General features: G+C 44.9%; 1 protein-coding gene across 9 annotated transcripts in view; it reads left to right on the top strand.

Annotated features, from left to right (window-relative positions):
• Positions 1 to 23,383, top strand: part of LOC147732730 (NXPE family member 4-like) — a 572,962-nt gene extending 549,579 nt beyond the window's left edge. For all 9 annotated transcript variants that reach the window (XM_086957288.1, XM_086957286.1, XM_086957290.1 and 6 more), the window contains one exon: positions 21,630 to 23,383. In XM_086957288.1, the coding sequence (XP_086813414.1) occupies positions 21,630 to 22,174 (545 nt within the window). In that variant the 3' untranslated portion in view covers positions 22,175 to 23,383. The remainder of the gene's footprint in view (positions 1 to 21,629) is intronic.
• The last annotated feature ends 212 nt before the right edge of the window (positions 23,384 to 23,595 follow it).

Genomic DNA, 23,595 nt, shown 5'->3' with positions numbered 1-23,595 from the left:
GGCAACAGGGTATGCTAACCACCTCCCTTGCCAAAACTCCTTCTGCGACTATAACCAGAAAGCCAACCCAGTAAAAGTCTGTGAAGGTAGCTGTGCCTTTGATCGGCTGCTACTGGTAGTTTCCCAGAAAGCACAGTACCTATTTGACGCGGGACAGTAGTTTAGCTCTGCCCTAGAATTGAATTGAATACATACAGGATGCTTTGGTGCCCTGAACTCTTCAGGGTGGAACTATATGCTGTCGGTCTCCTTTCAGTCAACAATGGGATGTGGATTAGAATAAAGGACTCCTTCCATCCTGCCTAGTGTAACAGAAGGGCTAAAGCCAATTCAGGTCTGACTGCTTAGGTCTCTTTAGAGGACTCAGACAAGTGAAAAGGCATAAATGTAATAAAGAAGAGGTAGGTACTAGAAATAACTGTTGCTTACAAGAACATATAGTTAAAAAATAAAAAAAATATATAAGATCCCCTTAAAAAACAACTGTGCTGCTGTAAAATAGTGACGGAGGTGTCAAAGGTTAAATGAAGCACAGAAGACATAGGTGGTTGGAGCTCATGTGCTCACTCTAAGCGACAATGTGCTCAGCCTTAAAAAAACAGAGGAAATAAGTCACAATGAACCTGAAGCTGATGCATCAAAACAAGCTAATAAACAGATTATATAGAGAGGATCAACCACTCAGCAGCCATCATGGAGCCCACACAGAGAAAGAGGGGATCGTGGGATTCCTAGAACTATCATTCAAATCTGTATACCAGTTGTTTATCTACAACAACATATGACTGGGATGAGGCAATATAGTGTCAAAACAAGAAAAGCACAACAAGCAAGATAGAACTGAGCAGGTAAGTGAATAAGCAATGCATCAAGTACAAGTGACAAGTCTTGACATAAGGTGCTGCTCGCAGTGAAAGAAGTGACTAAAACAATCACAGAGGAGAAAAAAGGGTACTATGAGATCTTCACAGATCCGGATACAATTGATTAGAACCGGTATCCGCAAGCCGACATGCACGTTGGACTCACTGGCTTACTATTTTCATGTATAGAGCTCCTCTGTGAAGTCACGAATCTACACTTGATCTTTTATTTCATGTAGTTCCTTAAACAGACTTCTTTTTAACTTTGATTTCTAAGTGGGCAATGAACTCCAATAAAGAAAAGTACCAGCAGCACAAGCCGGTTTAGGAGCCTGTTGCCCATTTTAGAGCTCCACCAGAAACCCAGCTATAGCTGCAAATAACAATTAAAACCACCATCAACCTCTGCCTGAGATTCAGGCATTATTTTCCAACCAGAATTGAAATATGTAAGAAATTGGGTTATAAGTTGAGGGAGGTGAGTACCCACCTCAAATAATAATCAGAATCCTTGTAAGGGGGAATGCCTAAAGTTACTTGCTAGACCTGGCATCATTGGCGTGAGTCTCCCTGCCATTTTGTCGTATTGCCTCCTCTGTTTTTGATATGTTTTTGCTGGTTATATGCTTTGGGCACTGTGCCACTGCTATTCAGTGCCACAATGCAAGTGCTCCCTATGTTAAATTGATGTACTAATTAGTGATTCCATGATTGGGTTATTGGATTTACTTGTCAGACCCTAGCACAGTGCACCATGTGTGCCTAGGGTTTGTAAATCAAATGCTGCTGGTGGGCTTGCACCACTGGTTGTGCCACCCACAGAAGCAGCTTGTAAAGTGTGTCTCAGGCCTACCATTGCAAGGCCTATGTGCAGTCTGTGACTGCCATGTCGACTTGGCAAGTGCACCCACTTGCCAGTCCCTAAACCTTCCCTTTTCTCCATATCAGACACCCCTATGGTAGGCCCAAGGGCAGGGTGCATTGTAAGTATAAGGTAGGACATGCTCTGCTGTGTGTAGCATGTTCTAATAGTGAATTACAGCCATTTTCGTTTTTTTCACTATTGCAAGGCTACCTGTTGTCCATAGGCGAGAATGGGCAGTTAGATTATTACATCTTATAATCCTAACTGACTCAGGGAACATGGTGGAAACTCGAATTTAGTATGCCTGAACTCAGAATAATAAAATACATATTTTACTAAAGTGGGTTTTAACATTCTGTGTTTGAAAATACCACTTTTAGAAAGTGGATATTTTCTTGTCTAACTATCCAAAGCCTGCCTCTGCAAGGTTGTGTGTTCCTTGTCTGGAGTTTGAGTGACAGGGCTGGGGGATTCCAAGAGACAGAATGAGTCAGCCTAGTGGTGAATAGGGAGATCTGCATCTAGATGGGAGGGAGGAGTTGCACCTGGCACCTGAATGGGGCTGGGCCTTCCCGCCACCATGCTGGCTCTACCTCCTGGGGTGCGGCTGATGTCTCTGTCCTGCACTGTGAAAGAAGAGAAGGAATCATGTCAACAAAGTGCTCCAGGGCTGTGCTTTCCCTCCACAATGCTGGCTCCACCTCCCGTGGGGCGTCTGATGTTTCTGCCCTGCACTGTGAAAGGAAAGAAGGAGTCATGTAAACAGAGTGCTCCAGAACTGGTTTGGACTGGGCAAAGGCCCCTCTGCCTTCAGAGAACAAAGAGAAAAGTAGTATAAATATTAGGACTCAGACCCAAGAACTTTAGATCACTTCGGGGAACAAGAAACCTTTTGCCAAGGAGAAGAAACAAGGAAGCTGCAGGAGTTTGGACTGCCCCTCTGCCAGTGTGCTGTTTGCTGGGTTGGCCTGCAGTGGTTTCTTTATTTCCAAGGGAAAGGAGAAGGAACTTTTTAAGGACTTTCATCATCTACAGAATATTCTCCAAGGGCTTGAATTTGTGCTTGCCTCCTGCTGAAGTTTCAGGGACAAAAGACTTCATCTCCAGCTCCCCCCTGAATTTCCTTGCTTGGAATTCCAACTGCAGAAGCCTGCGTGTCTCTGGGAGCTGTAAGCGCGACACAGCGAGAAGAAGCATGTCGCCGCAGCAGCTGAAATAGCGCATCACGGTAGAAGCGTATCGCAGGGCCTGTCGCGGCTCCAAAGTACAGAGTCGTCGCAAGGCTGCCAGGGCGCCTAAGCATCGTCGTCGCATCTTCATCGCATCGTCGCATCAAGGGCGCCATCTTCTTGCATCGCACCAGGATCATTGCATCGAGGCGCCATCTTGCGCATTGCAACCGGATCGCAAGCAGAGAACCTATGCATCAACCCCGCACCGGTAAGGATTACGGCTCATCCCCTACTCTGAGCAAGCATCATTTCCCCCACATCACGGAACCAACACATCTCCCCTTTTGTGAGCCTTTTGTTCATTTTGCGTTACTCATCCAGGTACTTTGTTGAGAACTTTGTCGCATTTATCACCAACTTGAACTAAGTAACTTTTACCATCTTTAAGTCAATTTTAAGTACAGTATTGTGGATTTTTGTCATTTGTGGTCTTGTGTTAAGTCTATATAAAGAATACTTATTTTTTATAAAACCTGTGTTGTGTCCATCTGTAGGGTTTTCACTGTAATACTGTGTATATTCACAAATGCTTAACACACTGCCTCTGAGATAAGCCTGTCTGCCCGTGCCAAGCTACCAAGGTGGTGAGCAGGGGTTATTTAGGAGTGTAATCCCCTTATCCTGACTTAGAAGTAAGGGTCTTTATTTGGACAAAGGTGAATACCATTGCCAACTAGAGACCCCCAGATCTAACATTGGTGGTCAGCGGTGAGGATTTGGACCTGCATTTGTGACTCATATACAGTAATTGGTGTACACTACTAGTGAGTGCAGACCAAATGCGACCACATACTTTTTTGTTGGTAGTATTTGTTCCTTGGACTGTAATTTTTTCCTGAAAACTCCCAATTCTTACTACCATGAGTAAACCAGCATCTGTTGCATCTATAGATCTTGATTTTGAGGAAGGGAGGTTGGAAACCTACACTTTGAAACACCTCAAGCATCTCTGCAAGAAATTGAAAGTTGCTACACCAGGCATTTCTAAAAAGGATGACTACCAAAAGGAGCTGAGGGCCTGGATGGAAGCAAGAAATGCCCCTGATCTTGTGGTGGAGCCAGCTGGGGATGCAGATGGGCAACTGGATAGGCCAGGCTTTCCAGCCAGGGGAGGGGCACCATCCCCACCTGGCAGTAGTATCTCTTCCAAAGACCTGTCCCCCAGAGAGTTGGAAGACAGGGAGGGAAATAGGGCGCACAAGCTGGAGATGGCTAAGCTTAAGATAGAGAGTCAGATGGAAGCAGAAAATAACACATTGTCCTTGGAGAGAGAGAGAATGAGAATGGAACATGAGAGGATGTTGAGGGAGTTAGAGATCAAGGCGAAGGGCTTAGAGATCAATCCCTCTGGTGGCAGCACACCATCTGTGCCTTCAGAAGGCAGGGTATATATTCCCAAGGATGTCATCAAAGATTTCCATAAGCATGAAGATATTGAGCAGTGGTTTGCAGCCTATGAAATAGCAATGTTGGCCCACCGGGTCCCTGAGAAAGATTGGGGAGCAGGGTTGTGGGGCCACTGAGTGTGTGAAGGGAGGGAAACTTTGTTAGACTTACCCAGTGAGAATAGGATGTCTTATGCCCACATGAAAGAAGCTCTGATAACAAGGTATGGTTTGAACCCAGAACTCTATAGACAGAGGTTCAGGAATTGTAAGAAGCTGGAGGAAACTACTGGGAGAATATGTATCTTACTTTTGCAGAGCTGTGGATGGTTGGGGGAGGGGTAGCAAAGTGGATAATTTTCAAGCGCTCAATGATTTGGTTGCAAGGGAGCACTTGTCTGCTAATTGTTTTCCAGAGCTACGCCAGCACCTTATTGATAGCAAGTTAACTAACCCTAGGAAGCTTGCTGAGGAGGCAGACTGCTGAGTCAGTACCAGGGTCCATAAGGGTCACGTGGGAGACTCTGCCAAAGGTGGGCAGGGTCCTCAGCAGAAGAGTGAGGGGGACAAGGGTAAACAGAGGGAGTTCCAGAAAGGGCCCCAAAGTAATTCCGTAGGGAACCAAGGTAAGGGTTACCAGCCTCCCCCTGAGAAGAAGTCAGAACCCCAGACAGGTAAACCTGTACATATGGGTCCTGTTACCTGCTTTCAGTGTAAGCAGGTGGGACACCATTGGTATGATCCCCAGTGTCCCCAAAAGGGTCAGTATGTGCCACCCTGTGCACCACCCCGTCAGAAGGCCAGTGTAGCCCTGGGTGGGGAGGAGATGGGTGCCCAAGGTGGGTGGGGTCCCTTGGAAATGTCCCTTGTCTCATTAGGAGACTTTGAGATGCTCCCAAAAACTCAGCTGCCTGATAACACTAAAAAGTACAGGCAGTGGGTGACCATCAATGGCCATAGAGTGGTGGCTCTTAGAGACACCGGAGCCAGTGTGACAGCTGTCAAGTGTCACTTGGTATCTGAAGAGCAGGTGGTCCCCAATGCATTCTTCCCAGTTGTTGCCGCTGACAACGCAGAGAGCCATTGCAAGGTGGCCCAAGTTCCCTTGAAGTGGGGGGTCTCTGGTACTCTTCAAGTAGCTGTGAGGCCAGCCATGCCTGTTGATTGTTTGTTAGGCAATTATTTGGAAAGCTCCCCATGGGCTAAGGTGGAGAAGAAGGCTCATTTAGAGTTGTTGGGTCTGCCTGAGTAGGCATGTGTGACCAATCGGTCTATGGCAGCCAAGGGTGTTCAAGAGATCCTGGAGCCTGAAAGTATGGGCCAGGAACCTGACTTAAAGAGAAGAGGTAGGGGGTGCAGGAAACCAGCCCCCATTGTTCCCATGGTCCAGGAGGAGGCAGACCTTGAGGGGGATGCCCTGGAACCTACAGGGGAGCAAGTTTCTGAACTGGGGAACCTACCTAAGCTGACCCATTGGCAGCAAGAAGGGGGCCCTCCAGGGAGGAATTATGTGCAGAGCAGAAGAAGTGCCCTTCTCTTGAGGGTTTGAGGCAACAGGCCACAAACCAGGCAGCAGGTGATCAGTCTGGATCACATTGGATCTACTGGAAGAACGGCCTCCTGTATAGCGAGCCTAAGGTTGCTGAGCCTGGGTCAGCTGTGTACTGGTGGCATCCCAGTACTTCAGAGCCTTCCTACTGGGGTTGGCTCATGACGTTCCTTTAGCTGGACATCTGGGGCAAAACAAGACCTTTGAAAGGCTTGTCTCCCACTTTTATTGGCCCTATATGGGGAAGAGTTCAGATACTCGTTGTAGAACTTGTCAAACTTGCCAAGCAAGTGGGAAAAGTGGAAGGAAGCACAAGGCTCCTCTCCAACCTTTCCCTGTAGTCGGTACCCCCTTTGAACGGGTGGGCATTGACATTGTGGGGCCACTGGACCCCAAGACAGCCATGGGCAACAGGTTTATCCTGGTCTTGGTGGACCATGCTACCCGGTACCCGGAAGCTATCCCGCTCAGGACAGTGACGGCCCCCGTGCACTGATGGGGATTTTCACTTGTGTGGGGTTCCCCAGAGAGGTGGTGTCTGACCGAGGTACAAACTTCATTTCCAGTTATATGAAGTCTCTGTGGAAGGAGTGTGGTGTTACCTATAAGTTCACCACTCCTTCCCACCCACAAGGTAATGGGCTGGTTGAGAGATTCAACTTGACCCTTAAAGACATGATCATGGGTCTTGAGGAACCAAAGAGGTGTAAGTGGGACGTCCTCTTGCCATGCCTTCTGTTTGCTTACCGTGAGGTGCCACAAAAGTCCCTAGGGTTCAGCCCCTTTGAACTATTGTGTGGACACCCGGTAAGAGGACCTTTGAGTCTGGTCAAGGAAGGCTGGGAGCAATCTCCCAGGAAACCTCCCCAGGATGTATACAGTTACATACTGGCCTTCAGGAACCAGACTCGGCAATTCAGAGATCTCGCTCAGGCAAATCTGGAAGCCAGCCAGGAAGAGATAAAGCGGTGGTACGATCAGAATGCCACTCTGATTGAGCTTTCAGTCTGGACAGAAAGTTTGGGTCATGGCCCCTGTAGAGCCTTGTGTGCTCCAGGACAGGTGGACCGGTCCATTTGAGGTAGTGGAGCGCAAGACCGATGTCACCTATTTGGTGAACTTGCGGTCTCCAAGGAACCCTTTGCGGGTCCTACATGTTAACCGCCCGAAGCCCCACTTAGAAAGGTTTGAAGTGGGCATGCCCCTTAGCGACAGATGATGGAATGGAGGAGGAGACGGAGCCTCTTCCTGACCTGTCTGCAACAGAGCAAGATGGATCAGTGGATGGTGTCAGCCTCTCTGCCACACTGACCCCTGATCAGCAGCAAGATTGTCACCAACTGTTGGGACAATTCTCTGATTTGTTTTCCTTAGTTCCTGGTGTCACTGAGTGGTGCATCCATGATGTGGACACTGGGGACAGTCCTCCTGTGAAGCACAAGGCTTACAGAGTGACTGACAAGGGCAGGGCTTACATCAAGGAGGAAGTCTCCAAGATGTTTGCTTTAGGGGAGATTGAGTCCTCAAACAGTCCTTGGGCCAGCCCAGTGGGTTTGGTCACAAAGGCTGCCGCGCCTGTTCCCACACTTGAACTCAAGTTCTGTGTGGACTACCGAGGACTCAATTCAGTCACCAGGACTGATGAGCTCATTGACGGGTTAGGGGCTGCACGGTACCTCAGCACGTTTGATTTGACGTCTGGGTATTGGCAGATCGCCTTGACTGATGGGGCCAAAGAGAGGTCAGCATTCTCCACACCAGATGGGCACTACCAATTCCGTGTGATGCCTTTTGGGTTGAAGAATGCCCCTGCCACCTTTCAGAGGTTGGTCAACCAGGTGTTAGCTGGACTGGAGGATTTCAGTGCCGCCTACCTGGATGACATTGCAGTGTTCAGCGCCAGTTGGGAAGAACATCTGCGCCACCTCTGGGAAGTGTTGATGGCACTGCGAAAGGCAGGCCTCACGATCAAGGCGAGTAAGTGCCAGATCGGGCAGGGTTCCGTGGTGTACTTGGGTCACCAGGTAGGGAGCGGCCAGGAGGCGCCTCTACAACTCAAAATTGATACCATCTTGGCATGCGAACCCCCAAAGACTCAGACACAGGTGAGAGCCTTTTTAGGACTCAGGGGTACTACAGGAGGTTTGTCAAGGTGTATGGCAACATTGTTGCATCCTTGACTGAGCTGACTTCCAGGAAGCAGCTCAAGAAAGTGAACTGGACTGACACCTGTCAGAAGGCTTTTGACGCTCTGAAGACTGCCATGTGCACAGCAGCCGTGCTTCAGGCACCCAACTTCTCAAAGGAATTTATTGTTCAAACAGACACTTCAGAGCATGGTGTGGGGGCTGTTATATCACATATTAATGAAGAGGGCTTAGACAAACCTGTAGCCTTCATCAGTAGGAGGTTACTTCCACGGGAACAGAGGTGGAGTGCAATTGAGCATGAGGCATTTGCTGTGGTCTGGGCACTGAAGGAGTTGAGACCATACTTGTTTGGGACTCACTTCCTGGTTCAGACCGACCACAGGTCCCTCAGATGGCTAATGCAGATGAGGGGTGAGAACCCAAAGTTGTTGAGGTGGTCCATTTCCCTACAGGGTATGGACTTTACGGTGGAACACCGCCCCTGGTACAGAACACGCCAACGCTGATGGTCTGTCCAGATTTTTCCGACTTAGTGAAGAGAACTCCCATGGGGAAAGGTAGTTCTCCCCACATTTCAGCTTTTTGGGACACGTGTTAGACCTGGCATCATTGGTGTGAGTCTCCCTTTCATTTTGTATGATTGCCTCCTCTGTTTTTGATATGTTTTTGCTGGTTATATGATTTGGGCACTGTGCCACTGCTATTCAGTGCCACAGTGCAAGTGCTCCCTATGTTAAATTGATGTACTAATTAGTGATTCCATGATTGGGTTATTTGATTTACTTGTCTGACCCTAGTACAGTGCACCATGTGTGCCCAGGGTTTGTAAATCAAATGCTGCTGGTGGGCTTGCAGCACTGGTTGTGCCACCCACAGAAGCAGCTTGTAAAGTGTGTCTCGGGCCTGCAATTACAAGGCCTGTGTGCAGTCTGTGACTGCCATGTCGACTTGGAAGTGCACCCACTTGCCAGTCCCTAAACCTTCCCTTTTCTTCATATCAGACACCCCTATGGTAGGCCCAAGGGCAGGGTGCATTGTAAGTATAAGGTAGGACATGCTCTGCTGTGTGTAGCATGTCCTAATAGTGAATTACAGCCATTTTCGATTTTCACTATTGCAAGGCTAACTGTTCTCCATAGGCCAGAATGGGCAGTTAGATTATTACATCTTATAATCCTAACTGACTCAGAGAACATGGTAGAAATTCGAATTTAGTATGCCTGAACTCAGAATGATAAAATACATCTTTTAGTAAAGTTGGTTTTAACATTCTGTGTTTGAAAATACCACTTTTAGAAAGTAGGTATTTTCTTGTCTAACTTTCCAAAGCCTGCCTTTGCTAGGTTATGTATTCCTTGTCTGGAGTTTGAGTGACAGGACTGGTTATTCCAAGAGACAGAATGAGTCAGGCCAGTGGTGAATAGGGAGATCTGCATCTGGATGGGAGGGAGGAGTTGCACCTGGGACCTGAATAGGGTTGGGCCTTCCCTCCACAATGCTGGCTCCACCTCCTGGGGTGCGGCTGATGTCTCTGCCCTGCACTGTAAAAGAAGAGAAGAAATCATGTCAACAAAGTGCTCCAGGGCTGTGCTTTCCCTCCACAATGCTGGCTCCACCTCCTGTGGGGCGTCTGATGTTTCTGCCCTGCACTGTGAAAGAAAAGAAGGAGTCATGTAAACAGAGTTCTTCAGAACTGGTTTGGACTGGGCAAAGGCCCCTCTACCTTCAGAGAACAAATAGAAAAGTAGTATAATAATTGGGCTCAGACCCAAGAAATTTAGATCACTTCTGGGAACAAGAAACCTTTTGCCAAGGAGAAGAAAGAAGGAAGCAGCAGGAGTTTGGACTGCCCCTCTGTCAGTGTGCTGTTTGCTGGGTTGGCCTGCAGTGGTTTCTTTATTGCCAAGGGAAAGGAGAAGGAACTTTTTAAGGACTTTCATCATCTACAGAATATTCTCCAAGGGCTTAAATTTGTGCTTGCCTCCTGCTGAAGTCTCAGGGACAAAGGACTTCATCTCCAGAACCCTCTGAATTTCCTTGCTTGGAATTCTAACTGCAGAAGCCTGCGTGTCGCTGGGAGCGCGACGCAATGAGAAGAAGTGCGTGGCGCCGCAGCTGAAATCGTCGCACCGCCGGAGAAGCGTGCCACTGCCGCATCTCCCAGAAAGCGTGTCTTCGTCGTAAGCTGCCTGCTGTCGCATCACCGGAGAAGCGTGACGCCATCGAGAGAGTCGCCATCGCATCACTGGAGATGCGTGTCGCAAGGCCTTTCGCGGCTCCAAAGTACAGAGTCATCGCAAGGCTGCCAGGGCGCTTACGCATCGTCATTTCATCGTCATTGCATCGTGGCATCAAGGACGCCATCTTTTCGCATCGCACCAGGATCATCGCATCGCAGCGCCATCTTGCGCATCGCAACCGGACCGCAAGCCGAGAACCTACGCATCAGCCCCACACCGGTATGGATCACGACGCATCCCTTACTCTGCGCAAGCATTGAGGCGCGAAGCATCATCTCCCCCGGATCACGGAACCAACGCATCTCCAATTTTTGTGAGCCTTTTGTTCATTTTGCGTTAGGCATCCAGGTACCTTGTTGAGAACTTTGTCACATTTATCACCAACTTGAACTAAGTAACTTTTGCCATCTTTAAGCCAATCTTAAGTACAGTATTGTCGATTTTTGTTGTTTGTAGTCTTGTGTTAAGTCTATATAAAGAATATTTATTTTTATAAAACCTGTGTTGTGTTCATCTGTAGGGTTTTCACTGTATTACTGTGTATATTCACAAATGCTTAACACACTGCCTCTGAGATAAGTCTGTCTGCTCGTGCCAAGCTACCAAGGGGGTGAGCAGGGGTTATTTAGGAGTGTAATCCCCTTATCCTGACTGAGAAGAAAGAGTCCCTATTTGGACAAAGGTGAATACAATTGCCAACTAGAGACCCCCAGATCTAACATCACTTAATTAATCTGAGCTCAACCTGCTGGTAGATATGGCACAGAGCAGTCTGGCGTAACTTAGGGCCAGTGTGTAATGTATTTATGTAGTACTAGAGCAGTAACAAAGTTTAAATACAAAACAATTAAAGAAATAGAGTAAGATTTAATAAACAAAATGACACCAACCAAAATGATAAAAACCAAATAATGGGAAGCAAAGATATGAGATTTAAAAAATGTAAGTAGAAATATAGCCAAGAAGCACAAAGTAACAATGATTAGTCAATGGTAACAGTAAAGCAGGACCTAGGTGCAATATGGCACAGACCCCTATGGATTGCAGGTTTGGATACACTAACCAAGCTTATCCTGGTCAAAGGTTGTACCTTCCGACTTGATTTGATTGATTGATTTAATCCCTTGGCTGCGGGGCAAGTTTCGCCGTGGTGCGAGGGGGCGGGGCTGGGCGTGGCACTGCTATGCTCATGATGGCTCCTGGCCATCATACATCACGGTGGGCGTGTGCTCATGACGGCCGGGAGCCGTCCGAACTTCGCCCACTGATTAATTCTCTCGCACAAGCGGGAATTTAATACAGTGTGGGCGGAGCAGCAATGTTCAGACAGCTCCCGGCCTTCATGAGCACACGCCTACTGTAACTCATGATGGCCGGGAGCCGTCATGAGCACTCAAGGGGTTAAACATTTGCATAGCACACAAATGCTCAAGGGCATCTAGGCGCTGGTGCCAGAAAGACCCAGAAAGGTAGCCGATGATAATAATAAGCACATTTTAGTTGGCAAGAGCCAAGTTATTAGTGATTTTCTAAAAGATAACATTGTTGGACTGTTCTTTATGTCAGCCGGAAGCGAGTTCCATGTTTTAACTGTCCCCAAGATGAAATGTCTTCCGCCAGAACATGCTTTCTTGAATCTGGGGGTCTGTAAACATTTACTATGTAAATGTCTTAGGTTTCCGCAGGGCACATACCAGATCAGATGCTTCTCCAGATATTGAGGACCGACACCTTGCAATGCCTTAAATGCTAATCATTGGGATTTAAATGTATTTTTTTTTTCGACTGGGATCCAGTGTAAAGTTTTCAAACCGCCGGAGACTGGCAGAAATCTAGGATAATCCAGCAGTAATTTGGCTGCCGCATTTTGGAGATGCTGTAACTTTTGTAAGTGCTGCGATTGGAAACTCATGTGAAGAGAATTGACATAATCCAATCTGGACATGGCTAATGCTGTCACAAGTGTTTTAGGGTGTCAAGCAGTATGAAAGGGCGAACTTTGCTAATTATCTTTAGAATCAAGAAGATTTTCAGAGGTGAGAGTACTGAACTGATTTTTGAAGTTCAAATTGCCATTCTTCACTGGGACTGGACGATCTCCCAAACTAGAGGGCCACCATCTGGATGACCAAAAGGAGGTATCAGTAACTCTGGTAGGTCCTGGTGTCTCCAAACTTGGTAGAGAGGCAGATCTAACCATATGGAGCTGTTGTGCCTCTTCTTGTTTTGGTGCTGAGTCGAGGCCTTCGGGGAGCTGCAAGTCGACAAACTGGACTTTCATGGGATCGTGCCTGAGGTTAGCAGAGGTGTGATACCTTCACACCAGGGGACGTTTTTCAGGGGTTTATTGAAGTTTGTAGGTGCTCCAGGGTTCTTGGAGTCCATGCAGGTTCAGGGCAACACAGCAGGCAGCGATTATTGATTCCTTGAAGCAGCCTTTTTCTTCTGCAGCAGGGCTTCAGTTCTCTTGCAGCAGGTCTTATTTGTTCTGGTCTTCTTTGGTCCAATGAATCGGAGGTTCAGGTCTTGGGAGCCACCTAAATACTGAATTTAGGGGCATTACAAGTGGAGACAGGGAATAGCCGATGGGCTATTTACCTTTAGGGTGGCTACACCGTTTAGTGACCACTTCCAGTAGGAAGGGGCACTACACTAGTCCTGATTGGAGGTTTTGTCACCATCTCAATATGTTAAAATTTCAAGAGATGGGTTCACCTCACCTGCCAACCCTAGGGGTGGTGCAGGCTAAAGGGGGGGGGGGGGGTCCTCCTCATCTAACAAATTTTACTGTCTTTCCTCCCACCAAACGTAGAGCAGGAAAGGGGGCTTGGCCTCCTCCACTATCTGGTGGTTCCTGGGTTGGATTTCAAAGGCAGCATGGCCTTTGAAGCTTCCCTCCCAGGAAGGCCGTTCTGTCCTGGATGAGGTGTGAAGCAAACCTGCAAAAAACAGACATTGTTTCTGTCATCTAAGAGCACTGGTTCTTGCCCCATAAGGTCAGAACCATGTCTGTTGGTGGCAGGCTGGTGAAAACTGACCAGAAACCCCACAAGAGTTTGGTTCAGTTTCAGGAGACCCTCTGAAATAGTCTCGAGTGTGAATGTATTAATAAATCCAACACAGGCATTAGTGAGGATTTATTAAGACAAGATGTTAGGTACCAAACATATTAGAAATCAGTGAAGCCATCATGGAGCTAGGAAACTTGTGTTGACAAGTAATCTGCCCATGTACTCTTTACGACTTCCCTGTTCACTTACAATATCACAGAATGGACTGGAAATTGTATGGGAATATCTGCTCATGATGATATGCCCACACATAGGATATAGTTCACCCTGCCTTAGGACTAAAGGCCTGCAGTAGGGCTAAATTACCTATGGAAAGCATGGCACACAGGGCTGTGTGCCATGTCGACTCTTCGGATTTTCCTGTACAAAGACACACAGCCTGCAATGGCAGAGTGCATAGCCTTGGTAAGGAGGTCATAGGGTGGCACAACCAGTGCTGCAGCCCCAGATGACCATCTTCAATACCCATGCCCTAGGTATAAGGGGTACGGCTTACTAGGGACTTACAGGGGTAGGTGAAGGCGTGCCAATTGTGGTACAGTGTTTTGGGAAAGAGATCTGGCACTGGGAACCTGATTAGCAGGGACCCAGTACACTTACAGTTCAAACTCACATCAGGAAAAAAGTGGGGTCTAACCATGCAAAAAGAGGCACTTTCGTACACGACCCCCCCAAACAAAAGAGGATGAGACTAACCTTTCCCTAGAGAGTCTACATCTTCTAAGTGGAAAAACCTGGAAAGGCCATCTGTATTGGCATGGTTAGTTCTGCATCTGTGTTCTACTGTGAAGTTCATTCCCTGTAGGGATATGGACTGCCTTAAGAATGTGGGGTTTTCTCTTTTCATCTGCATGAGCCACCTGAGAGGTCTGTAGTCCGTTTGGACAATGAAGTGAAAACTAAACAAGTATGGTCTCAGCTTCTTCGGAGACCAAACCACAGCACAGTCTTCCCTCTCAATGGCACTCCAACGCCAACGCTGCTGTCTGGGGAGAAGCCTCCTGCTGCTGAAAGCAACAGGTTAGTCATAACCATCTTCATGAGCATGTTTAGAGACATCTATTGGCACTATGAACTGTTTGGAGTAATCAGGAGCTTTTAGAATGAGTGCTGAGCACATTGCTTCTTTCAATGTGTCAAAAGCCTTTTGACAGCTCGCGGTCCAGTTTTCTTTTTTTGGGCATTTTCATAGAGGTCAATTCTGTGAGGGGGGCCACAATAGACCCATATCCCTGCACAAACCACCCGTAGTGCCCAATCAAGCCAAGGGCAGCCCTGATTGGAATCTGGGTAGTTGTAGCTTCCCAATCCAGAAGTTTATGGATTTTGGGCTGTTGTGCTGAACTTAGGCTCCAACCACAAGGTGGCCCAAGTATACAACCTTTCCTTGCCCTATCTGACACTTCCCTCCCTTGATAGTGAGGCCTGCTCTATTCAGAGCCTCCAGGACCGTTTGGAGGTGGATCAGGTGATCCTGCCACTGGGAGGTAAAGACAGCATATCTACACTACAGGCTTCCCATTTCATTTCAATACGTTATTCGATTTCATGATAAAATCATAAAATTGCAGTGCATTACAATAATAAAATCTGACAGCCCGATTCACAAAAGTAATTTGAGACAAAATCCTAACTTTACGACTTTTGGTATTCACAAAGTTCTTTTAGGAGTAGTAAAGTTAGGAATCCTAACTTTACTACTCCTAAATGCCCTTTGTGAATACCGAAAGTCATAAAGTTAGGATTTTGTCTCAGTTAAACTCTAGTTTTGGTCTTAAGATTCCTAACTTTACTACTCCTAAATGCATTTTGTGAATACTGAAAGTCATAAAGTTAGGATTTTGTCTCAGATTACTTTTGTGAATCGTGCCCTGAGTACACAAACATAAAAATAGTTAATAAAACAGAGAATTTCTTTAAGAAAAATGCTAATCAAGAATAATTTAAATTTTTCTTTCTATCATAAAATACAGCCCACAAGAAACTTGACATACTACAGCATACCTCCATAGTAGACAAAGAGTGTAGGTAAGGATAAGCAGGGCAACATTGTTTGAAGTTGAGTGGTCTTAAAATGGGAAGAATATAACGTTTTCTCAGATTATTATAAAATTTGCAGAAAAAGAACTACATGCATAGTGCTCTGTGCCATCAGAGTGTCACATGAACAATTTAATAGTATTTGCAGACCAATCATTCTTTTCGGGGAAGCTAATTAAACAATGCTAACTATCCATTCTTAGGCTGGTGAGGTTAAATCTATGCCTAAAGTTTAATACAGATTTAAGATAAGGCTGCATTTCATATAAAGTTATAATGGCTTGATTTTTTAATACTCTAGATTTAAATATTTTGGTGGACACCTTAAGATAATCAAGTGTTCCATACATACATTTTTTAGATCTTTTCTATTGATGGCTACCAGCGATTCAGACATATCCTAGAAGTGAGAATACCCAAAATCATGGAAAAAACATTAGATATATGTCAATCAGGATATTCATAAGGGTAAACTTGCCATAAGGCAGTCCCTAATAATGGCACAATGTAAGCCAGCATAGTCTGAAGTCCAGATGTTGTGCTATATTAAGATGGGCTGCAGCATTATTAAGCCTGTAAGAAACGGCATACCCATTTTAGTGTGAAAAACATATGCAGAGCAACTCTATGGAGTGACAAGAAGATACTTGAAGAAGTCATTTTCCACTGTCTGCAAAGGACTACAGTTAATAGGTCCCCAAGGTCCCCAAACTTCCGCCCCATATGAGGCAACACTCACACATTTGGCTTTATAGATCTTTATCATTTCGTCTGGGGGGTTCCTACCCAATCTCATGGCAACATTTTGTGGAGACATAGTTGCTTTTTTTAAATGTAACCTCCTGGTGTTAATGGCGTGGGTTCATGAGCCTTGTTTGTTGAATATAATGCCTAGTGTGAGGAAGTAGTGGTAAAAAATATACATATTTGTCCTCTTGATTTTTATGTCTTGACACATCACTGTTCTTCTCCCACATTTGATAATGAACATTTTAGATTGGTTAACTATAAGTCCTAAATCCTGCATATAACCAACAAAGTTTGTAAGGAAGCTCTGTAGGCCCAGGGGAGTTTAAGCCATAAGAACAGCATCCTCTGCATAGAGGAGAGTCGGCACAGGGTGACATCCACTTTTTCCGGAAGATCTTACATTTGGAGGCTAGCACAGCCCCTACACTGTTTATATATAGTGAAAATAGAAAGGGTGATAAAACACAGCCCTGTCTTTATGTTAAAAAATGGTGTACATTCTCCCCTGGTGCCATATCTAACCCTAGCTCTACATTCCCAATGCAGTTCCTGTAGAAAGTTGATAATCAATACCGCCAACACCAAACACCAATGACAAATCGACGATCCCCTTTTTGATCTTGGTGTACTTTCTGATTACCATGCTCAAATCCAATTCCCTGCTCTGTAGTCCCAATTCCAGGGCGGAATCCATATTGTAGATGTGACAAAATATCATAAGTCCGCCCAGTCCTATAGCCTATTCAAGATGATACGGGCAGCTATCTGTGCTAGAGAATTTAAAAGGGAGATTGGTCTATATCATGCAGGGCTGAGACTATCTGCCTTTTTGTTAATCGGTACAATAATTGATTCTGCCCACACAGGAAAAAACACTATATTACAGCATGCCCTCAATGCCACCATCAAAAGAGGACCCCATAATGCTATGGACATCTCTACCATTGAAAGTTCTTTTAAATGGGGCGTAGGGAAAAAGCCAAATAAAATTTGTATATCAGTTTGTTCAGCTTATCCTGATATTGGTTATGAATAAAATGGGATTGGAAAACATTTTCCAAGTTAGTTAATCCACATACTTTTTCAGAAGACATGTTACACAAGTGAGCGTTAAAATCCCCCCGTCTCCATAGACAATCAAATTCTTACTGTTATTCATACCAAAATGCTCCAGGTCCTTATCAAGTTGTTGTAAAGTAACAGTTATGTTTGACATGGTTGCACTATCATGAAAATTAACCACCGCTAACCAAGAAGATCCCAGAGCTTCACATATAATTGTTTGGTAATAGGAATTGTATGACACCATATTTATTTTAATACATTGCAGGTTATTAGAAACGCAGGTACATAACCTACCCTTTGATCTTCCATGGTTTGAGGCAATTGATGGAATATGATACGTTCTAAAACCATTTATATATATGGGGTCTATAAGCCAAGTCTCCTGTAAGCAAAGGAAATGAAAACTCGCTACAAATTCTTACAATTCTATGTTGCTAATTTTATTCTAAAGGCCTGCCACATTCCAAAATATAAATCCTGCAGTTACTGCAGGTAGAATACCTAATCAACTATTGGATGGGGTAGCCAAGGTTGTACTGTTATTCGATGGAGGGGTGGTAACAGGTAACGGAGTGCGCGGTTCATTCGTCGGCTGTCTAAAGGGACCCATGTTAGGCCTATCAGAGGTGTGGTGTCTCCTTGCCCCTCCTTCACAATCCACACAATGCTCCTGAACTACGGGCTTCCAATCCAGCAAGGACTTTATTCAGCAACCTTTGAAAAATGGCAAGGGCATTCTTCAAACCAAAGGGCATCACAGTGAAGTGGAAGTGCCCATCTGTAGTGGAAAATGCTGATCTTTCTTTTCCTCCAATCTGCCAGTACCCTGATGTGAGATCAAAGTTATTCAGATTTGTGGCTGCCCCTAAAATGTCAATGAACTCATCATCTCTTGAAATTGGATGTGCAGCTGTCTTGGTAACTGCATTGAAGCCCAAGTAGTCCACACAAAACCTCATTTCTTTCTTTCCACACTGGGAAGGAGGCTTGGGGACTAACACAACAGGGCTGGCCCATGGGGCTCTCTGATGGTTCAATGAAATCCAAAACCAGCATCTGATCATGATGCTTTCCTTGACATGATCAAACTGTCTGTATATTTTGTTTTTGACAGGTAGGCTGCTACCAGTGTCCACATCATGTGTACTCCATTTAGTGTGTCAAGTGGTCAAGGAAAAGAGCTCTGCAAACTGATTTAGGACTTGCCTGAAATCAGTCTGCCGTTGGGCAGTGAGGGTGTCTGAACAGACCACTCCATCAACTGACCCATCTTTAGGGTTGTGAGAGAGGAGATCAGGTAGTGGCTCGTTCTCTACCTTCTGTTCCTTCTCTGTAACCATAAGCATGATCACATCAGCCCTGTCATTGTAGGGTTTAAGGCCCTCCCCTTTTCTCTCAAGGATAGGTTAGGGCCCAGTATATTTGTCCTGTAGGGCTCTAGGTGCCACAGGCTCCAAAACCCACACCTCATGCCATAGTTGGAATTCCACCATGGCAGCCTTTTTGATCGTACTAGAGCTTCTGGAGGTCTTTTGCTGGTGTCAAGGTTTTTATTTGCTTTCTCATGTATTCAGCCATCTTTGACCAAAAGCCAAAAACATAATCCACAATGTCTTGCTTTGGTTCCTGGAGAGGTGTCTCCCATCCGTCCTTGACAAGACTGAGGGGTCCTCTTACGTCGTGCTCAAACAAACGTTCCAAGGGAAAATATTCCTACTCCCTTTTGCGGCACCTCTCTGTAAGCAAAAAGCAGGGAAAATAACAAGACATCCCATCCCCTTCTGACTTTTTCAGGGAGCCCAACAATCATGCCATTTAGGGTTTTGTTAAATCTTTCAACAAACCCAATTGTCTGTGGATGGTATTGTGTAGTGGACCTATAGGTCGACCCACACTCAGCCCACCTGTGATTCAAGTATGCAGACATGAAGTTTGTACCTCTGTCTGATACTACCCCCTTATGAAAGCTAACCCTAGTAAAAATACCAAGGAGGGCTATAGGTTTTTGAAGATATTCCTTTTTCGGACTTTTGCCTGTTCTGATACCATAGCCTTTACAGAGCGCCCTGCATCTAGCATTGTTCAGGTCTATGTAAGGGTTCAGATCGAGCTCCTGATCCTGGCTTCTGGTTTCAGGCATTATTTTACAAAAAGTGGGACTTTTTTATGAAGATAAAAAATAACTACACATTAAATACTCTGTCCTAACTAAAGTTCAGACTTTTCAATTTCTAAACAGTTCAAAATCACATCAGGCATCAGCCAAAAAGTGGGGGATAACCATGCAAAAGAGGTACTTTCCTACAAGGGTGACCTCAGTATTTAAAAAGAAGGTTTAGGTCTCCAAAAAAGGTTACTTTGATAGGTCAAACTTGCACTTAAAACAGCACAGCTAGGCTAATGCAGTCACATTTACATAGTCACTGTAGAGGATAGCACAATGGGTGCTGCAGCCCACTTGTGAAATTTAACTTACAGGCCCTACGTACATCGTGCTACCATATACCTGGATGTTATCCATAGATGAAATACACCAATTAGGCTTATACCAAGTTTATCATGTTTAAAGGAGAAACACATTATAGAAAATGGGGTAACCCAGTATAACGTCAAAGGACCTGAGTATCGATCGGTAAGGAAAACAATTGGTCCTAGACAATCCTAATTACACTTGAATTGATAATAGTAAGAAAATTAATATGCAATTAAATCATATGAACAAGACATATGTAATGAAAAGGCACATTTCACAGAAATGACTCATAGATAAAAGGCACCCAAATTCAAATAAATTGCAAGCATAAATGTATTTTCTGTTGCGTCATATTCATCAAATGAAAAACATACACAAAGACATAACGTTCAGTATATAATACTGAAGAGGTTACTTCAAAGGAAGGAGAAGGAAGTGAAAGTTGGTGCTCATGTGTGGGGTGAAGAGAAAGAAGATGAAAATCATCATAAGCACTTGGTGAAAACAGTTCAAGATACTAAAATGAGATTGATCTGGCTATGATTCCCCAAAGGGCCAGTATCCCCACTGAGATGGGTCTGACCCTAGACCAAATAGCAATACGAATTTAAGAAATTATATCTTAGATTTGAGGCACAGTGATAACTTTATCTATGGCTGGGGTAGGAAGGGGGTAGATGTTGAGTGCAGGCCGACTGGGGAAATGTCAATGTTCCGACCCTAACGCAAAAGGGTTAGTAGACTCCTCTGCTCCAGGTCTTCCTCACAACAAGGGAAGGGAAACCTCCTATTATTAGCTGCCTTGGGTCCCCTAAAGGTATTAGATTCTTCAATCAAATCGGAGACTCTCCGCATCCGTCGGGGTCTCAAACAACAAGGCGGAACACAAGCACTTTCCCACTGGTTATCGGGGGTAGGTAGCACAGAGTTCTATAGCCAGTAAAAATAGGGTTTAATGAAATAAATCCATGGTGACCCTGCACAAAGGCCAGATGTCTAACAAAATCCTAATTTGGCTGAAACTAAACACAAGTATTTAGTGCAAACAATTTACCTAAGCCATCTGCTGCCTGCTACAACAAACAGACTGCCTCTTATTACAGGTTTCAATTCGAATCATAGGTTCCCTGTTTTTATTCGCTGGCTCAATGAGTAAATGTGGAGTGAGTGAAGGATTTTCCTTAATAGAAGGGTATGATAGAAGAGTTGAAATGGGAGGCCCCCTTGTACACTTCATTGTTTCCACAACCATGCGAATTTGATAAATGTTTGTGTTGTCACTGCAGGATATGTTGCAGAGAGGGCATTTATTTCCTAACCCTACGCCCAACCAGAGTCAGATGCATAATGTAGCCCATTGGGGTCTCACAGGACCAAATAATGCATAAACTATTTACTACTGCTCTTGGTTTCATATGGCTCTAGTGATAGATTGGTGAGGTAAATTTGATACTGGACCTTGTGTAGTTCTTCCGCTGAGCTGAGAGCCGCCTTTTTAGCAGAGTGGCATGATCTTAATTTGGATCTGGATGTAGCTGTGTGGTCTGGCTTCTTTAGGGTACTCAAATTCTTCCTGCATTCGGAAGAATGGTCTACCTGTCATTGTGTCTCTGATTCCTGGCGTGACAATCGGATTTAATAGTGGCTATTATGGTGAAACATATTTATTTACAGAATAAAAAATTCAGCTATTTTTTTTGCTTGCCGTTGTAACATTTATAATATTTGTGCAAACTGAAAAATTTAGTTTTGGAAAAGAACATTTTCACAAACCCTCGATATGTAGCGAACGCTGAAAGGTTTTGATTCCTTATAATCTAAAACACACAACCAAACAAATTAAAAGCAGATATTGAGAAAGTATTACATGCATTGTGTTTTGATAATGCAAATTTATTTCATGAATAACCTTCTGATGCTTGTTACATTCTGTATTTTCTTTTCAGTAATGACCTATTTCGACCACCATGAAGCCGGTTGGGCTTCCTGGGAGAAGACCCTCCTGGCCATCCACATGGACAAGGACATTATGGTATCATACAAAAGGCATGGATTTCCACTTGAAAGCTTTGAGTTCTATTTATTTAAGGAAGACAGATATACCAGTCGACAAATTGACGAAATAGGCGGAGGTCGCAACACCATCTTCGCCATCACGATGGGTCAGCACTTCCGACAATTCCCTCTCCAGCTGTACATCCGCCGAGCACTCAACATACGCAAGGCCATCGAGCGACTGCTGACCCGGAGCCCTGACTCCAAAGTTATCATAAAGACTGAGAACACCAGGAACACCAACACAGCCGTGGAAAGATTGAGTGAATTTCATGGCTATTGCCAATATCTGGTGATGAAAGAGGTTTTTAAGAACATGGATGTTGGTTTTGTGGATGTATTGGACATGAGCTACGCCCTGGCCACTGAAAGTGTTCACCCACAGTTGCACGTACTTGAGAACATCATGAGCCTGACTTTCAATTACGCCTGCTAGTGATAAACAAACAAGTGGCTGTGCCAAGAAACGCGTACTTTTGAATGTGTACGTGACATACAAGGTGATGTACAATGCTTATGTCAAAAGCACAAGACATGTCACTACCTTTCTTAGCCTTAAAACCTTTTTTTCCATCTTTCATGTTTTTTTCACCCCAACTACGTTGGGCCCAAACACCACTCAGGACCCTGAAAGCTGGCACACCACAAGCCCAAAGTTCTTCAGAACAATTGAAAACTCATAACACCTTGCTGGACTTGGATCTGATCAGGAATTATTGTTACAAATTAATTAAAAGCGTATCCTAACAGCAAGGTCATTTTGCTACCTTCTACCATTTGGGGTACAGATGCAAGACAGGCAGAAGTGGCACAAGTGTTATTGTTTTTATTACAAGTTCATGGCTGCATATGAGCTGAAAAACAAAGAGAAAGGCTTCTGTCTATAGCTGACCATGATGTACCTTGAATGATTTAGGAGAAGCTTGATAGTGTCAACTCAATTCCTAATTCAGAGCATGGGGTTCTCAACCCCCCAGGGCCCCGAGCAATATCTGTGAGATAGGGGAAACTCAGAGGGGAGGAAAGGGAGTCCTCGCATTCTGCAGGGGTTGCCTATCATTTTGCTTCACACCACACACTGTTCCCGGTTTGACAAGATGGATACAGTGCCTCTCATCTGTCTGTGTATGGATCCGTCGAAACTTCTTTATTTGCTTGGGGACTATAACATTTTGAGCAGATCTGAATATAAGAACAATAAATGTCCAAAGTACAGTAACTGACAGATGGGATGGATAACATAAGCATGTTCATTATGCCCTGCAAATGTACCTAGGGATCCAGGTGGCGCTGTACAAGTCGGAGTGTAGGGACATGATACAAAATTGTGTACAAGAAATATTGATTTTATATGTTAAACTTATGTACTATCGTATTTCACATATATGCGTTACAGGCACATGAACATTAAGTGATTTGTCGACAATCACAGGTGTTGCAGCCAAGCATCCAAGGTAGCATTCAAACTCCGGTCCAGAGAAAACTGGACCACACCTTCTCCCAACAATGACCAAAATAAACAATTGATACATGGGCAAAGGTGACAGTTGTGTGGTGATTTTGACAATGAAGACAGACAATAACAATTCACTACCTAACCATAAAGACATATTGATTTCCATATTAAAAAGTTTTGTAAATTTGTGATGAGAACTCCTCTTTATTCTCTAGCATGCAGAGATGACTTTTCAGGACTGATTTACAGGCGACAATTGTGAGACTGGCCAAGCAGCTGGTGGAAGTGAATTTCAATGTAGAGGTCCTAGAAGGAAAAAAAAGGATTTGAACCTGGATGCCTCACTGGGCTTTGTGGGTGAACCTAGTAGATCTGATTAGGCCTGGGCGGAACATGCAGAA

The sequence above is a fragment of the Lissotriton vulgaris genome, chromosome 2_1 (assembly GCF_964263255.1).
Source record: "Lissotriton vulgaris chromosome 2_1, aLisVul1.2, whole genome shotgun sequence".
NCBI lineage: Eukaryota > Metazoa > Chordata > Amphibia > Caudata > Salamandridae > Lissotriton > Lissotriton vulgaris.
The sequence above is the reverse complement of the archived record's forward strand: the minus strand, read 5'-3'. Positions and strand labels throughout refer to the sequence as shown.